Source organism: Delphinus delphis, chromosome 13 (assembly GCF_949987515.2).
Source record: "Delphinus delphis chromosome 13, mDelDel1.2, whole genome shotgun sequence".
Taxonomy (NCBI): Eukaryota; Metazoa; Chordata; class Mammalia; order Artiodactyla; family Delphinidae; genus Delphinus; species Delphinus delphis.
The window spans coordinates 2,674,688-2,689,976 of NC_082695.1; the positions used below are offsets into that span (position 1 = coordinate 2,674,688).

Sequence of the window (15,289 nt, forward strand, 5' to 3'; positions counted from 1 at the left end):
GGCGTCTGTGAGTCTGTTTGTGTTTTGTAAATAAGTTCATTTGTATCATTTTTAAAAATGTATTTACAAAAGCAAAACAGATCTCAAAAACAAGCTTAGGGTTACCAAAGGGGACACGTGGGCTGGGGAGAGGGATAAATTGGGAGCTTGGAATGAACATCTACACACACTATATATAAGACAGATAACCAACAAGGACCTATTGTGCAGCACAGGGAACTCTACTCAGTATTCTGTGATAACCTAAATGGGAAAAGAATCTGAAAAAGGATGGGCACATGTATATGTATAACTGAAACACTTGGCAGTACACCTGAACCTAACCCAACATTGTAAGTCAACTGCACTCCAGTGACATTAAAAAAGAAAAAAAAGAATCGGGGGCACTGTGTGACGGATGTAGGCCTTTTATCACCAAGATTACGTGGAGCTCTTCATGGGATAAAAGGATGGAGGATTCTAATTATAGAGTGACGGCAACGGAGGAGACAGCATATAAAATCCTGGTGTAAAAATATAATCTGCTTTTATAATATTGGAAGCATAATTCATTTGTTGATTCATTTTTCAAATATTTACTGAGAAGCTAGTATTTGTCGGGTGCTCTTCTAAGGATGATGAATAAAACAGAGAAAAGGCTCATATATGTCATCTCTGCTCACTTGCGTATAACCCACTGGGGCATGAAGGGAATTACAGAAAGAGCATGAAGTCCTGTGATGGGGAAGTATGAGATCTACAGAAGGACATCGCTGGTGCATAGAAACGCAGAATCATGCAGTCAGAGGAGGCATTCCAGAGAAGTGACATTTATGACGCAGCCTGAGCAGTCCCAGGAGTGTAGCCAGCACAGTGGGGGAGGGGAGGTGGTACCCAGAGATGGGATGAAGGAGGAAGCTTCAGCCCTGAACATGAGCACGAAACTCACTGCCTTTGCTTCAGCTTCACGAAACACTCACATGTGACAATACACGTTTATTGAAAATATAAATCCTGAGGGATTTCCAGAACGTTAAGAAAAATGTAGTCCTGATAAAGGAATGAGGTCTCTTGTGAGGTCTGTGATATTCTGATGTTTGAAAAAGAATTTCTGATGTATTAGGTTGAATCATATGAAATCGCCGCTTGGGTGAATCGAAACTGCTCAGATACTGGAAGTTTCAAATGGTTCAGGGCCGTAGACACCTTCGTTGCTGAACTGGGGCGCTCAGCCTGGCCTGAGTTGGGTGGTACCATGGAATTGAGGGAGCCCTTCCCTTGGGGCTGTCCATCAACTCGGGATGAGTGTATGTCAGGCTGGCTTCTTGTCCAGAAGCAGGATGGACCACAGCTGAGTGTCCTGCACTGTTAGAACTGGATGGGGGCCTCCATACTCTGGTTGGTGCCCTCCTACTTCAGACCAGTCCAGGAGAGGCAGAGAGGCTCAGTGACTTGCCTGCTCTCTCTCGAGATCTGTGCAGCAAAGCCACAGTCAGGACCCCTTTTTCTCTGAGTCCTTTGCTTCCTTCTCTGTTCACAGACAACAGCCAGGAGGGGTCCAGGCTCATGTAGGCGTCATGCATCGGAAAGTGTGCTCACGTGAGCCTCTGAAACAGTTTGGCCCGATCAATGTCAGGGCTTCCGTTGCTTTTACTGCAAAAGAACCAGTGATAATTACAGGGCGACTAATGAGAAGGGCTTCAGATATCTTGTGGAGCTTTGCCTAGAAAGTCAGTGATCCCAGAGCCAATAATTTCCGTTTCTAAAGCCTGTTAAGTTGGGTCTTGAATTATGTAATTTCTGTGTCTGTGTTTTTCTTCCAGAATATAAGGCACAATGTAAAAATAACATTTTGGAATGTTCCCCCTGAGGGAGGGATATACTTAGTAAGGAGAAAAAAAAAAAAGAATGCTTTCTGTGCATTGGGGTCAACATAGCTTTTACGAAGGATGAATGATGGGCTTCCCTTGGTTCTTGGGTTCTAGGGACACGGGGACCCAACATGACGTGGTCAGCCCATCTCATCTGTTTCTGGAGGTTTCCTCCTAGCATTATCCTTCCGGGGACTTTTCTCTCCATCTCTCAGTTTAACGCCCAGGAAAGTATGTGATGTCCAACTGATATGTGATTGCCCACCTTAACGTCCTTTTATCATTTCCCGATGGTCAGTGAGTCCTTACGTGCAGCGTGTGTATCTGGTGGGACATAAAATAGTATTGGGTGGGATATGGACACAGCCTCGAACCACATGCTGAGAAAGTCATTCTCGTTTGCGATCTTGGTCCATCTGGTTGAGTTAACGGGAATGCCCTTCTCTGCTGGATGCCAGCACATCCTTAAGACCTTTCTCATGAGCATCTCTCCCTTTAACGAAAAGAGAACAAGTCTTAGGCATAACCCATCGCCTCCTGAGGGCACCAGGACCGCTAGCGGAAAATTAAAGGCATGATCTGAAATTTATTTATCTGCACACTTAGCTTCTGTGCATGGCCAGTGATGCCTGTTGTCTACTCCAGTGGCATCAATTTTTTTGAAGAAATATATTTCCTATAAGACGAGTTGATTTAAGTAAGACCTTTTGAATAAAGAATTGCATAATTAGTGCAAAGACAAGGCAATCCTTATAAAGGGGGGGAAGAGGTCTGAAATACTGGTACCCTTGCCCTGGAGTTTCTAACCCCTGAACCCCGATTCCTCCCGACAGTGGTGGCAAGCCGAGGCATCCTGGAGAGCATCCAGAGGTTCTCCTCGCTGCCCACCTACCTCCCAGTGACCTACCACATCCACCACGCGGACGTGTCCTTCTTCCTGAAGGAAGCCAACCAGGACGTCATGAGAAACTCCAGTCTGCAGTCGCGCGTGGAGTCCTTTCTGGTTTACAGATCCAAGAGGTTCCCCGTCCTGAACGCCAGCTACGGGCCTTTCGCCATCGAGCAGGTGGTGCCCCAGGACTTGATGCTGCCCTCCAGCCCGTTCGGATTCACCAGCACGTTTTCCCTGAACTGGAAGCTGAAAGCGCACATCCTGCGGGACAAGATCTCCCTGAGCCGGCCCCGCGTGCACGTGCTCTTCCACGTGGTGGGCAGGGACTGGGACGATGCCGGCCCCGCGCAGAGGCTGCCCTGCCTGCGGGTGTTCGCCTTCCGGGAGACCCGGGAGGTGAGGGGCAGCTGCCGGCTGCAGGGGGCCCTGGGGCTGTGCGTGGCGCAGCTGGAGCTCCCGGCCGGCTGGTTCGGGCCCCCCACGGTGGTGGCCGGGAGGAAGAAGTCGCCCGAGCCCCCCGAGGGCAGCCCCGTGGAGCTCTACTACGCCCTGCAGCCCGGGGACGAGCGCGGAGACTGTGCCAGGAGAGCCGGAGGGATGCGGACGGGCCACAGCGACATTGATGAGTCGGGGCCTCCCTTGCAGAGGATCGGCAGTGTTTTTCTTCACCAGACCCCGAGCCGGCCGCCCCTGAGAGAGTTGCGTTTGGACAACCACGTGGCCGTGCAGTACGTGCCAAAGACGGTCAGGCAGGGAGATGTGCTGACGTTTCCCGTCTCCATCTCCAAAAACTCCACCGAGGACCGCTTCACACTGAGGTGAGTTCATTGGGAGTATCTCCCTGTAGCATCTCCAAGGTCAAAGGGTGCTTCTGGGAACCCTGTCTGTTTGATCCGGAGCGATGTGTTAGCGTTGTCCGGGGTAGAAGCATCCTTCCAGGTTTACAGGCTCCGTGTTCGCTGTCAAATCGAGAGACCAGCTGGATCTCTCCGCGTTGGCAGCTGGGCGGTGAAGACCTTCTTATTCCTAGGTTTTCCGGGCCATCCCAGAAAAGCCGGGAGGAGGCTGACGTCCTGCCTTTGCCCTGGCTCAGGCGGTTCTCAGCAGGTTTTAGGATAAATGGCTCACAGTTGAAATCAGCCTGCAAATGGGATGGAGACAGTTGTCGGGAAGGATAAGGGATGCAGCTGCGCCAACTCAAAATCTCTTCCAAACGTGTGAGTTCTAAGTGCGCTCTATGGTACCAACCTCAAAGTTACCATTTTGTTTCTCTCTGGAAATAGAGCTTACTGCTCAAAGTACAAAAGAGCAAAAAGTGTGAAGGCTATCCAGTAGAATTTGTCGAGTGTCTTCCGTAAGACTGTACCAAAGACGAGGCACTGAAAGTGAGTACGGTGAGCTTTGGGAAAAAGGATGCGTGCATTTTCTCTTTGGAGTGTGGTACGGGAGGGAAGCGACTTGCCTTGACTTCATTGGATTTTCATACCAGTTTTTTGGTTCGTTTGTTTTAAACACAGATGAGTCTGATGATAACAGCTATTTGGTGTAAGTGTTGTTCGGTCACTAAATATGTCCTGACACTGCTACATACTCCAGAAACTTGATCTGAAGCACCATCTAATCAAATTTGTTTGTGACCTCTGAACACAGGAGGGTTCGTGGACGTGGCACACATTTATATGTTGGTTTTTAAAGTTCATCCAGTAACGATCACCCTCTTGTCCCTCTCCCATTCTTTCTTTCTTTTTTTTTTTTTAAACTTCTTTCTGTGTTTGTTAAGGGGTGGGTGAGTTTAAGAAAGGAGTCATTCTTCTGCTTACACTTTGCACGTTTCAGTTTTGTTGATTGTGACCTAGTGCTGGGAATTCCCTTTTAATCTCAACTGAAGAAACAGAAACCAATAGACAGCATTGACCTCATGACTGAACTTGGCTGGTTGTTGGAAGGTAAAACCTTTGGCTGGGGTTGGAGGCGCATCTGGGGATTACGCACAGGGATTTAGGGCACATAAACACATCTGTGGGTCTGAGGCCTCATGATCTCCCCCTTCTGTTCTTCAGAAATCAGCCCTAGATCGAGCTGGTCGTGGGCCCTCGGGCTGGTGTGCTAGCCCTGTGCTTGGTTTTCTCGGGCTCAGCGCTCTTAAATAATATTCTTCATGGAGATGGCTGTGTATATAGAGAAATATTTTGCTGATGGAAACTCAAGGTTCTGAATAAGGGGAAGTCACGTGATTTCATATTCCGACATTTTTTTCTGTTTGTCAACTACTGACGGTTGATTTCTTGGACCCTGGTTTACGAACCAGAATCTCTTAAAGTTTTAACTCTCCAGGAGATGATATCCACGTCGGTTTTTTTGGGAATCGGTTATATATGTAGAATTAAATTTCACAAATAGCTGTGCATCCAGCCACAGTCCACTGCCCACTGAGGTGTTCCTCTGAGTCCTGAGGGCTGCCTTGTCATCGGCAAGCTGTGACACGGAGAAACCTGCTCCTGGGCTACATGATCTAAAGGATCCAAGTCTTTGCAGATTCAGAAAGAAGCACCTTTGAGGCGTCTAGATCGGGTGGCTCCACTTCCAAGTCAAAAGATTGGAAAATTTTGGATGTAAAGCCAAAGTGTATGTGTTCAGAGTCCATCAGTTAGAAAGGTGTTTAAAAAAATCAGTTTTCTAGTTAAGACAAGAGTAAATCGGTAAATATTTCATGAACGTGTGTTTAAGTTGGTAAAGTGGCACGCTTTCCGTCTTGTGAAAGGCTGGCATTAATAATGTGCCTGTTGAATACTTAACATGCTCTAATTGGGAATGAGTCTTATCTGTTTATGAAAACAGCTGACAGGGAAACCTGGATCTGGTAATGTCATTAGCCTTTAGCCGGAATTGTCATAATTGGAAAATAAGGAAACTGTGTATCTTTTTTAATGAAGCCCATTTGACAGTCGTTGAGCATGGCTTCCAAATATTTAGAATTAGCAGGGGCCTGCTCTGTCTGGCCACCTGCTATAAATGACCCTGAAGGATCCAGCCAAGTATCTTTGGGTGCTTTCCTCAGGAAGGGTGACTTGTTTCTAGACTCGGCGGTGACAGTGCTAACGAGGTCCAGAGCCGGGCTAATGTTTTATAGATCAGCTGTCAGCAGGACTTCCCTCACCACTTAAGGATGGCCAGGGTGGAGGGGGGACCAAATTACCTGCCTCCAACAGGACTCCTGCTGCAGACAGTGTTTGACCACCTACTGCCACCTTCCTGTCACTTCTGCGCCTGTGATCTCTGGGTGACTCTGTGGCTACACACAGGGGCTCAGCTTCCATTCTGGGAAACAAGTTTTGTCGCGCAAATGATCCGTAAGGGCAATTTACGAAAACAGCTGGGAGGGTGCACGCGTGTGCATTGACCATCGCACAGAGGAAAACCAGGATGGGGCTGTTTGTCATCTTAGAAGTTCTGTTCTCTCCTGGAGCTCGAGTCTTCCAAAGCAGACCTCCACAAAGGAAGAAAAGCAAAATGCTTTTGTTCTTTAGACATCTAAGGATCCCTTTTAATTTCAGAGAATGTTTTCCTTCCAGTGGACAACAGAAGTATCCCACAGAACTTGTACCCTTTCTTGCATGTTCTCACCACCCCGTCTCCTTTCCTTCCCCGACAGAGAGCTAATGTCAGAAGCATCCTAGGTCTCCCATCGCCTGATTACGTGTCCGGAGAATCAAAGGCCTCGAAAGCTCTTTCTTGCTCATCTTTCCCACCTATTTTTTGGTCGCTTCTTCCCACAGGAAGTCAGTTTCAAAGGAGTCTGGTTGTCAGATCTGAATGTGAAGCCAGATATTTGCATAGCATTAGCTTGGTTCCCTGATACTCCAGGAAATGCAGGTGGAAAGGTCCAGAAAAGAGGCCTGGCACTCAGATGCCTGGGTGCTTTTCTCAAAGTCAGAGATATGCTTAGATTGGTTAAATGATTGAATGAATGGGCATATTGTTAATTATTAACCAATACATACACTTTGCTGAAGTCTTTACAGTTTTACATGCTAAATACTCAAGAGTTTGTTAAGAATCTCGTGCCCAGACTGTGGTCAGACCTAAGACCATCTCCGAATAAGGCATTATTACCAAGTAGATATTCTTGCAAAGATAAAGAGTTGTAAACAAAAGAGAAAGAGAATAAAGTAAGAATATTGGACAAGGGGACAAAGTGGGCCTGGGGTTGGTAAGCCTCAAAAGATATTCTTTGATGGTTTGGGAATCTCAACTGTTAGAAATAATATGTGGTGGTTTGAGGTGGTTTGGCCCTGAACTCGATTCACTTGAATGATGTAGCTTTTGAACCTGCCTTGGACCAGGAAAAGATCTCTTCTTATTCTATTTCAGGTGAACTATGCCCTGGTGTAGCCAATAATATTCTTAGCTGCAGGCCGTAAATCCCAGCCTGCTAATCTAAGAAAATAAATACACGAAAGGTTAGTTGGATGTATATTTTTGTATATTAATAAGGCACGGGGGCGCTAGCCTTGGCAATGCACAGGGTGGGAGGGGGAAGTTGCCCCTGCTGTAGATGCAATTAGCCTTCTTGCCCAGCACCCCTCCCCGGCCCGGCACAACGAATTCCTTCAGAAGTTCCTTCTGTTCTTACTATAATCAAAGGTGCAAAGACTCTTGGGAAGCTCCCAGTGGCTCACCTACCTACTTGCTGTCTGTGCCCGAGGTAGGGGAGGGAGCCGGTGTGGCTTCCAGAATGAGAGGTGGGCTCCTGGAGTCATCTTTCACTAAGAGCATATCCCGGGGAGGCAGTGTTTCCCTCCTGAGAAAACCGGGTGCTTTTAAGAAGAGGATGATGTTGGGTATCTGGAAACCCTGCACAGGTCCGTGACCTCTGTGCCTGGCACTGCGTCTCCGTTTGCCATCCGGTGGGAATTAAGGGAGTTGCTTCTGGAGCGGAATGGAGTGAGAGGCAGACGGAGAAAGGAGGCCATTCCCTCTCTTTTCAGTAAAGCTCCTGTTTGAGAATATATTCAGATTTACAAAAAAAGTTGTGAAATGAGTACAGGACAATGCCAAGCGCCTGGTGGCTAGTTTCCCCCTGTAATCAGCATCTTTCATTAGCATGGTTCATTTGTCACAATCAGTGACCCATATTATTATTAACTGAAGTCCACGCTCGTTCACATCCCCTTAGTCTTTGCCCGATGGCCCCTTTTTTGTTCCAGGCTCCCACCCAGGATATCATGTACATTTAGTCATCATGTCTGGAACTACGCTTGACTGTGACCAACTTCTCAGACTTGCTTTGTTTCTGTTGTCTTGATAGCTTTGAGACTTCCGGTTCAGACTTTTTGAAGAACGTCCCTCTGTTGGGATTATCTGATGTTTTCCTCGTGATGAGACCGAAGTAATGGGTTTGGGGGTAAAACAGCACAGAGATAAAGTGTTGTTTTTATTCGTCTGCCAACCACAAGAGTTTAAAATCATCCCCTCTATTCTCTTTCACTTTCCACTGAAGAAGCATTTATTGAGGAAGTCAGGAAATACACAGATGAGTAAAAAGGAGAGATGAGTCCTGTCTAAGGGACAGGAGCGTGAGACAGTAAGACCTGGCCCTGGGGGAGTGGAGAATATGTAGTGTTTTTTTTTTTTTTTAAATTTGATTTTTGTTTTGTATTGGAGTGTAGTTGGCTTGCGGTGTTGTGTTGGTTTCGGGTGTGCAGTGGGATGGCTCAGTTGTGCATATGCACGTGTCTGTTCTTTCTTGGATTCTTTTCCCATATGGGTTGTTGCAGAATATTGAGTGGAGTTCCCTGTACTGTACAGTAGGTCCTTGTTGATTATGTAGTGGTTTTATGGGCCAAAAAAAAAGGGATTTCAGGCAAAGAGGACAGCACAGGTAAAGGCACAAAGACATCAGGTGTATCTCTGTGCTCTTTTTTATTCCCCCATCATCTTGAAATAAAAGCCAATTGGGATTTTCAAGAACAAACAAACGAAAAATGCCATTTTCATTGCATTGTATCAAGAACGCGTACTCCCGCCCTGACTTAATCACTGTTGATGTGAAATCTGGTTGCTGGCCGGTGTGGTATTTCTCAGGTTTTTCGTCTGTAAAGTTGCTTTTCTCTGCACTCCCTATACTGTATTTTCCAGAAGGAAGTGGTGATCCACAGCTCACAATTACGGAACTACACTCTGCCTCGTTGTGGGTGGTATATTTACGTAAATTTTTTTGGAATCCTGCAGGTGAAATTTGCTTATTCTCCCTCACGTATTTATTTATTCAATCGTTCATTCATTTCAGTAAGGGCTTCTGGAAATTGACTTTACAGTTTGGGTTATAATTCAAAAGAGTAGACATTTCTCAGCCTTTAGCTATTGACATTTGGGTCAGATATTTTGTTGTGAGGGGCAGTCCGGTCTGTACATAGTAGGATGGTTAGCGACATCCCTGGCCTCAACCCACTGTATACACAACCCCGAATTTTGATACCCCAAGATGGGTCCAGCTGTTTCCCAATGTCCCCTCGGGGATAAAATCGCCCCTGCAAGTGAAAAACTATGATCCTGGTTGTCGGGAAAAAACTCAGCTCTTACGCAGAGGGAGGTTCCCAGTTTAGAATGAAGGTAACACTGGGTAGGGTCCAGCTTTTCTGGAAAATCCCTTAAGTTGTACCTGCCACACGTTTTTACTTCCGCTTGAATGCATGCTGCAGGAGGGCAGAAACTTCGGTCTGCTCACCGCCCTTTCCTCCTTTCTCATGCACTACCTGGCCCGCCCTGGACACCTGTCAACTACTGGGGGATCGAATGGCTGTCACTGGTGCCATGAGTCCACTCCATGTACCTTCTGTTAAGGGAGGGGCCAGAGAGCAGGTTCTTCTGTGAGACTTGAGGTGAGAGGGTTGGTCTATTTCAAGGCCATGTCATGTATACAAGATGACAAGGGTCGGGTGCAGCCGTATTAGGGTACTTGTGCTGTAAGAGGGACCCGGAGCTGAGATGAGCTGAGGCCACTGCTTCCAGTGGTGAGTGGTCCTAAGATCCTCTGGCCCCAGCACCGGTCTGGGGTGAAGCCTTGGTGTTAGTATTTTGTTTCGTAACAAAAATACCCATGAAGCTAAATGTCTGCACATGAGTTTCTTTAAGTAATTCATCAGTCTGTTATTACAGTTCATATACCTTAAGGTAACGGAAGTCTAAAGCTATACTGTGAACAAATTTTAAAAAATGGTTCTTCAGTCTTTTTCATGATCTCTTTTATTATTGTTGTTTTTAATTGATGTACAGTTGATTTACAGTATTGTGTCTGGTGTTAGTCTTTTTAAAAAGGTGTCCAAGAGATGCGGACATGCAGCTGGAGTTGGGTCCGTGTCATCCTTCTTGCTATCCTGGGCTATGCTTATTGAGTAGAATGGTCAAGTTAGAAATTTAACTATTTAAACCGCCTTCTCTCTGTGTCTCTCTCTCTCTCTCTCAGTCCCCTGTGCCCCCCACCCTGTATAATTGAGTCACACATAATTGCATGCATGTGCAAACTCCACTGTGTGACAATACACACAGCCTTTCTGTCCACAACTTCACGGGCTTCACGCATTTCAGGATGTTAATGCATAGTGACCTCCAACTCAAGAATCCCTCCATCACCTGACAGCTATGCTTCCTTTCTGGCGATACTTTTTTTGACCAAGGTCGACGGCTCTGATCCTCTTGGGGGAAAAGAAGAGAGGAGGAAGGTACCAACGGTGGCACCAGCTGTGCTCCCAGATTGGTACTGGGAAAGTTGCCTGAGGTTTCACTGAATCTCTTTCCCATGTTCTAGTGGGAGGCTTGTCTCATGAGCAAGAGAACTTGACTTTGGCCAACTTGGCAGGGCTGGGAGTTCTAGAAGATAATGGAAGGATTTCCTTCTTTTTCGTGGCTGGATAATATTCCATTGTGTATGTACATCACATTTTCTTTATCCATTCATCCACTATGGACACTCAGGTTGTTTCCATGTCTTGACTATCGCGAACGATGCTGCAGTGAACAGGGGAGCACCTCTTTGACGCAGTGATTTCTATTTTCTCTGCAACAACATGGATGAACCTCAAGGGCATGGTGTTCAGTGAGGTCAGTCAGAGAAAGACAGATTCTGGATACTATCGCTTATACGTGGAGCCTAACAAAAGCTCGCAGATACAGAGAATAGGTGGATGGCTGCCAGAGGCTTGAGGGGAGGGGGAAAAGGGAAGATGTTGATCCAAGGGTACCAACTTGCAGTTTTAAGATGAAGAGGTTCTGGGGATCGAAGTCTGGCCACCAAAGCTCTCTGGGATCTTCTTTGGCTATACCAGCTTCTGCTCATCGCTGTTTATACTCTGTAACCTTGAGCTGACCTTCATCTCTGTGTAAGGACCTTATCACATCCCCTGCATGGTAGACCCGCCTGACAGTCTCCTTTTCAACCAGACTGAAAGCCACTGGAGGGAAAGGGCTGGGTTCACTAGTGTATCATGGCGGTACCCGGCTGATTGCTCTGACGGCTGCTGTGAATGTGGGTCTGCAGATCTGGGTGAGCAAAGGTAGATACGTGTTGGGTGAGAGCACTCAGCCATTTGAGAGTGTTACGGCCTCTCCCTGCCCCCAGTCACGTTTCTGTGTTCTGGGGTGGAAAGGAGTGGGGAGATGGTAGAGGTTTCTACAAGGCCAGGTGGGGAGGAGTTGGGGATGGGTTTCGTCTTTAGTGTCATCTGTTCATTCACTGGTATCCATGGAGATTCCATTTCCAAGGTGGTCTTTGGTTGGCTGGCCACAGAGGCTGTTGAGGGAATATCTTCATATCCTTCTCCCAGCACCTTCAGATGTGATTTCTCTGTATCTCTTCTGGGTTACTCGTGGGAACTCAGGTGTGATGTGCTGGGTCCAGGAAGTTTGGGGAGATAGCTGGATATAATAATAATGGTAATTATAATAGGCAGCAGTCATTAAGTATCTATTTGTGTCTGGCACTGTTCTCAGTGCTTAAAATATTTTTCACACATTGAATCCTCAGAACAACCCCACGAAGTAGGTGCTTTTATCACCTATGTTTTCCAGAACTGGGCACAGAAACACAAGAGGTGACTAACTTGACAGACGCCCTAGAGCTCATAACATGTTTACTTTGAGGTCCGGAGAACTCGCCCTCGCTGACCTATATCCCAGAAACCATGTTTTGGAAAATCCCTCTTCGTCAATGCGAGGCGGGAAGGTAGACACCGATACTCCTAAATCTCATTCTTTTTAAAAGCACTTAAGGGAATGAATTACCTGAAACATTTCCCTCATTGAGGAGACGTTTCTTGAGTGTGAAGCTTGGTGCCGGGGATGTAACAGCAAATACGAGACACGGACCCAGCCCTGTACTGAGTAGTCGGTGCTGTGAGAGAGACCAGGGGGTCTGTTTGGCAGGATAAGATGCCAACTTAAGACAGTGCTTTGGAGCATAGACAGTTGAAGGTGTGTCCACTGTCATGAGCATCTGTCAGGCTTACCAGTCACTGCAGTGTAAAGAGCTCCGAAGGATGCCAGGGGATTATTGTGGGCCCTTCCGGGCACTTCAGACGCTGATAATTATCACGAGGAATGGCAATTTCAGATCCAGGGGGCACACCTCTTGGAGACCACATGGGTTTATGAGGAAGAGCGCAGGGCTGGAGCCAGGGCCACGGGCACCCATCTTGGCATCCTCACTGCCTGCGCACCCTTGGGAAGGTCATCGAAGGTCACTGAGCCTCAGTCTCTGGGCTCTTAGCTTTCCGGTGTTGATGGTGTAAACGAAAGACGACAGGTGAGCCGGTTGCGTGGCCTCAGATCAGGCATTTAGGAAATAACCAGTCACCCAAGGGACGCATCAGGTATCAGCTGAAATGCAGACAGATGACCTCAGGTCACTTCACGCTGAGCAGTGTCCATTCATTCTGAAAGAGGGCCGTGTTAACACAAGGCGCGGGTCGCCTCCGACGTAAACGATGAAGAAGAAACAGACGAAGGAGCATGTTCAAAGCTGCTGAAGAAGCATTTCCCTGGGTCACTTAGGAAAGCGACTGACTCAGCACCTACTGGTAGGAGACAGGAGAGCGGACCCAGGTGTCAGAATTCTGTCTCCTGCATTCTGAAGGTATGCAAGTCAATTGATTTTAAAAAATCCAGCAGAAATCATTCCGGCATCAACACACAAAGGCCTGGGGAAGGCATCAGCTCAAGAGTAAGATAGAGATCGGCTGAGTGATGTAGGTGCAAAAACCAACGTGGTGCATCTGAGCACAAGTGTGCATCTGACCACAAGTGTGCATCTGACCACAAGTGTGCAGTTTCCCCTCCTTCAGAGCCTCTTTGAAAGAGAGATGACACCTGAACGTGGCTTATATACTTGGATTCTCTTCCCCACCTCTTGCCCCTTGAACCTGGTGTGTTGCTTTCCAAGTAGAATATAGCAGAAGTGAGGATCTGGAACTTCTGAGGCTAGACACTCTAAGAAGCTGTGACTTTCCACCTAGGTCTCCGGGAACACTTGCTTTTAGAGCCCAGAGCCGCCTGTAAGAAGTCCAGCTCGTCTTCTGGGAGATCCCATGAGAAGCTCTGAAGCTCCATGGAGAGAGGGGGGACCTGGTGATCCCCATCTTCTAGCCATTCCTGTCCAGGCCCCAGACACATGCGTGAAGCTGTCTTGGCCGCTGTAGGTCAGCTAGCCGACAACTTGGTACCACCAGGGGACCGCACCAATTCCAGGTGGAGCAGACACATCTCACGGCTGAGCCCTGTGCAGGTTCCTGGTACATAAAAAGTGATGTATAACAACATGGTGGTGTTCTAAAGCACTGAGTTTTAGGGTAGTTTGTTAGCTGCAGTAGTAAGTAATTAGCGATCAGAGGGAATTTCGCCCGTAAGCTCTGCTTGCGAAAGGGCAGAGGTGATGCCCTGCGGCTGCTTGCTCTGCAGTTTACAGCTCACCCTTCTGCTCTGCTGTGACTCTCAGTAGGTCCACCTCTGTAACCTGCATTTCCCAGATGCCCTACACTGCCCAGATCTGGCTTCTGATGGCTTCGGCCAGTGGGACCCAGTGGCAGGAATCCTGTGGCCAGGAAGATGGGAGAAGTCGGCATAGTTTTCTGTCTTGCTCCCCGGTCCCTGCTCAGGCCAGAAAGCTCGTCCGTCTGTGGTTGCAGCTCCCGCCAGGCAGCCTGTGCCACGGCTCCAAATCCTACAGGGAGACTTTGCCGATGGCCTCTTATGATGCCCCCTCCTTGCTTTGCCCTTCTGACCCGAGGAGAAAAGACTTCTGCAGTTATTTATATCAGGGCTGCATCACCATCTAGTTGTTCTGCCAGCAATTTCAGCCCCTCTGTAACTAGTCCTCTGTATTAAAGCCCTTCTGGTCAGTTATCTGCTGTGGTTTCTGTTCCCTGACTTGACCCTGTGGGTGTAGCTGTTTGAAAAGATAATTTTTATGAAAGCAGAGTATCTTTTCCCATCAACTCCATATTGTACCAGAAGCAGAGACAATCATGAAGGTTTGTCAAGTTGTGTCAACCCCAGCTGGGAGCAAAGGCAGAAGGGTCGTAAGCAATGCAGAAATGCATTTGCCCAAACAGAAAACATCATAAATATGATAACAGCTTTGGAAGGAGCCAGAGGCAGAAGAAAGAACACAGAGAGGCAAGATAATAGTTTTTCCTCTTCAGGCTGTGAGCTCCTTATGCAAATGTGAAAACTCAGCGTTCGCATTTCTTTTCTGTTCTCATTTTGGGCAGTGGAAGGACTGTTGATGACAAAAGAGATCATCCAGGGCTGCTTGTCTTTATCAAAAGCAAGGATCCCAGACCCGGAGATGAATCGGAGGTGTAATCTGAAGCCCAGGGTTATTCCAAGCAGATGGAAGAAATACAAGACTGACCCTCTCTCCCTTTCCGTTTTCCCATCTCAACACACAAAGCGTTGAGTGGACGCAGGCACAGAGCATCTGAAAAACTGCATAAAGGGGGAACAGGTCCTCATTCCATCCATCAGAGCCCTGCCTGAACTCTCCTCCTCTCTCCGTGACCCCAGGCTGTTGAAAACCCAGGTGTTGGTGTATATTTTGTAAGATAATGCATGTTGAGTAGAACTCATCCATGTTCTGTCCACACAGATGGAAGGCCTGGGTGTGGATCAGAGTCGTCCAAGTGGGGCATGAATCAGATTACAAGAGAAATGGCGGTCCATCTGTGTAGACAGATTGCAGAAGGGAAGGGAAGAAGGAAGGAAGGAAGGGAAGGAGGAAGGAAGGGAAGAAGGGAGGGAAGGAGGGAGGGAGGGAGGAAGGAAATACAACGCTATAAGAGAGAGGAAGAATTTATTTGGGAAGAAGCATAAACCAAAAGTAATTCTTGGGCTTCCCTGGTGGCGCAGTGGTTGGGAGTCCGCCTGCCGATGCAGGGGACGCGGGATCGTGCCCCGGTCTGGGAAGATCCCACGTGCCGCGGAGCGGCTGGGCCCGTGAGCCATGGCCGCTGAGCCTGCGCGTCCGGAGCCTGTGCTCCGCAACGGGAGAGGCCAC

General features: G+C 47.7%; 1 protein-coding gene across 1 annotated transcript in view; it reads left to right on the plus strand.

Annotated features, from left to right (window-relative positions):
• Positions 1-1,556: 1,556 nt before the first annotated feature.
• Positions 1,557-15,289, plus strand: part of LOC132436391 (transmembrane protein 132D-like) — a 384,639-nt gene continuing 370,906 nt past the window's right edge. Inside the window, exons 1-2 of the mRNA XM_060029294.2 lie at positions 1,557-1,578; positions 2,684-3,560. Coding sequence (XP_059885277.2) covers positions 1,557-1,578; positions 2,684-3,560 — 899 coding nt within the window. The remainder of the gene's footprint in view (positions 1,579-2,683; positions 3,561-15,289) is intronic.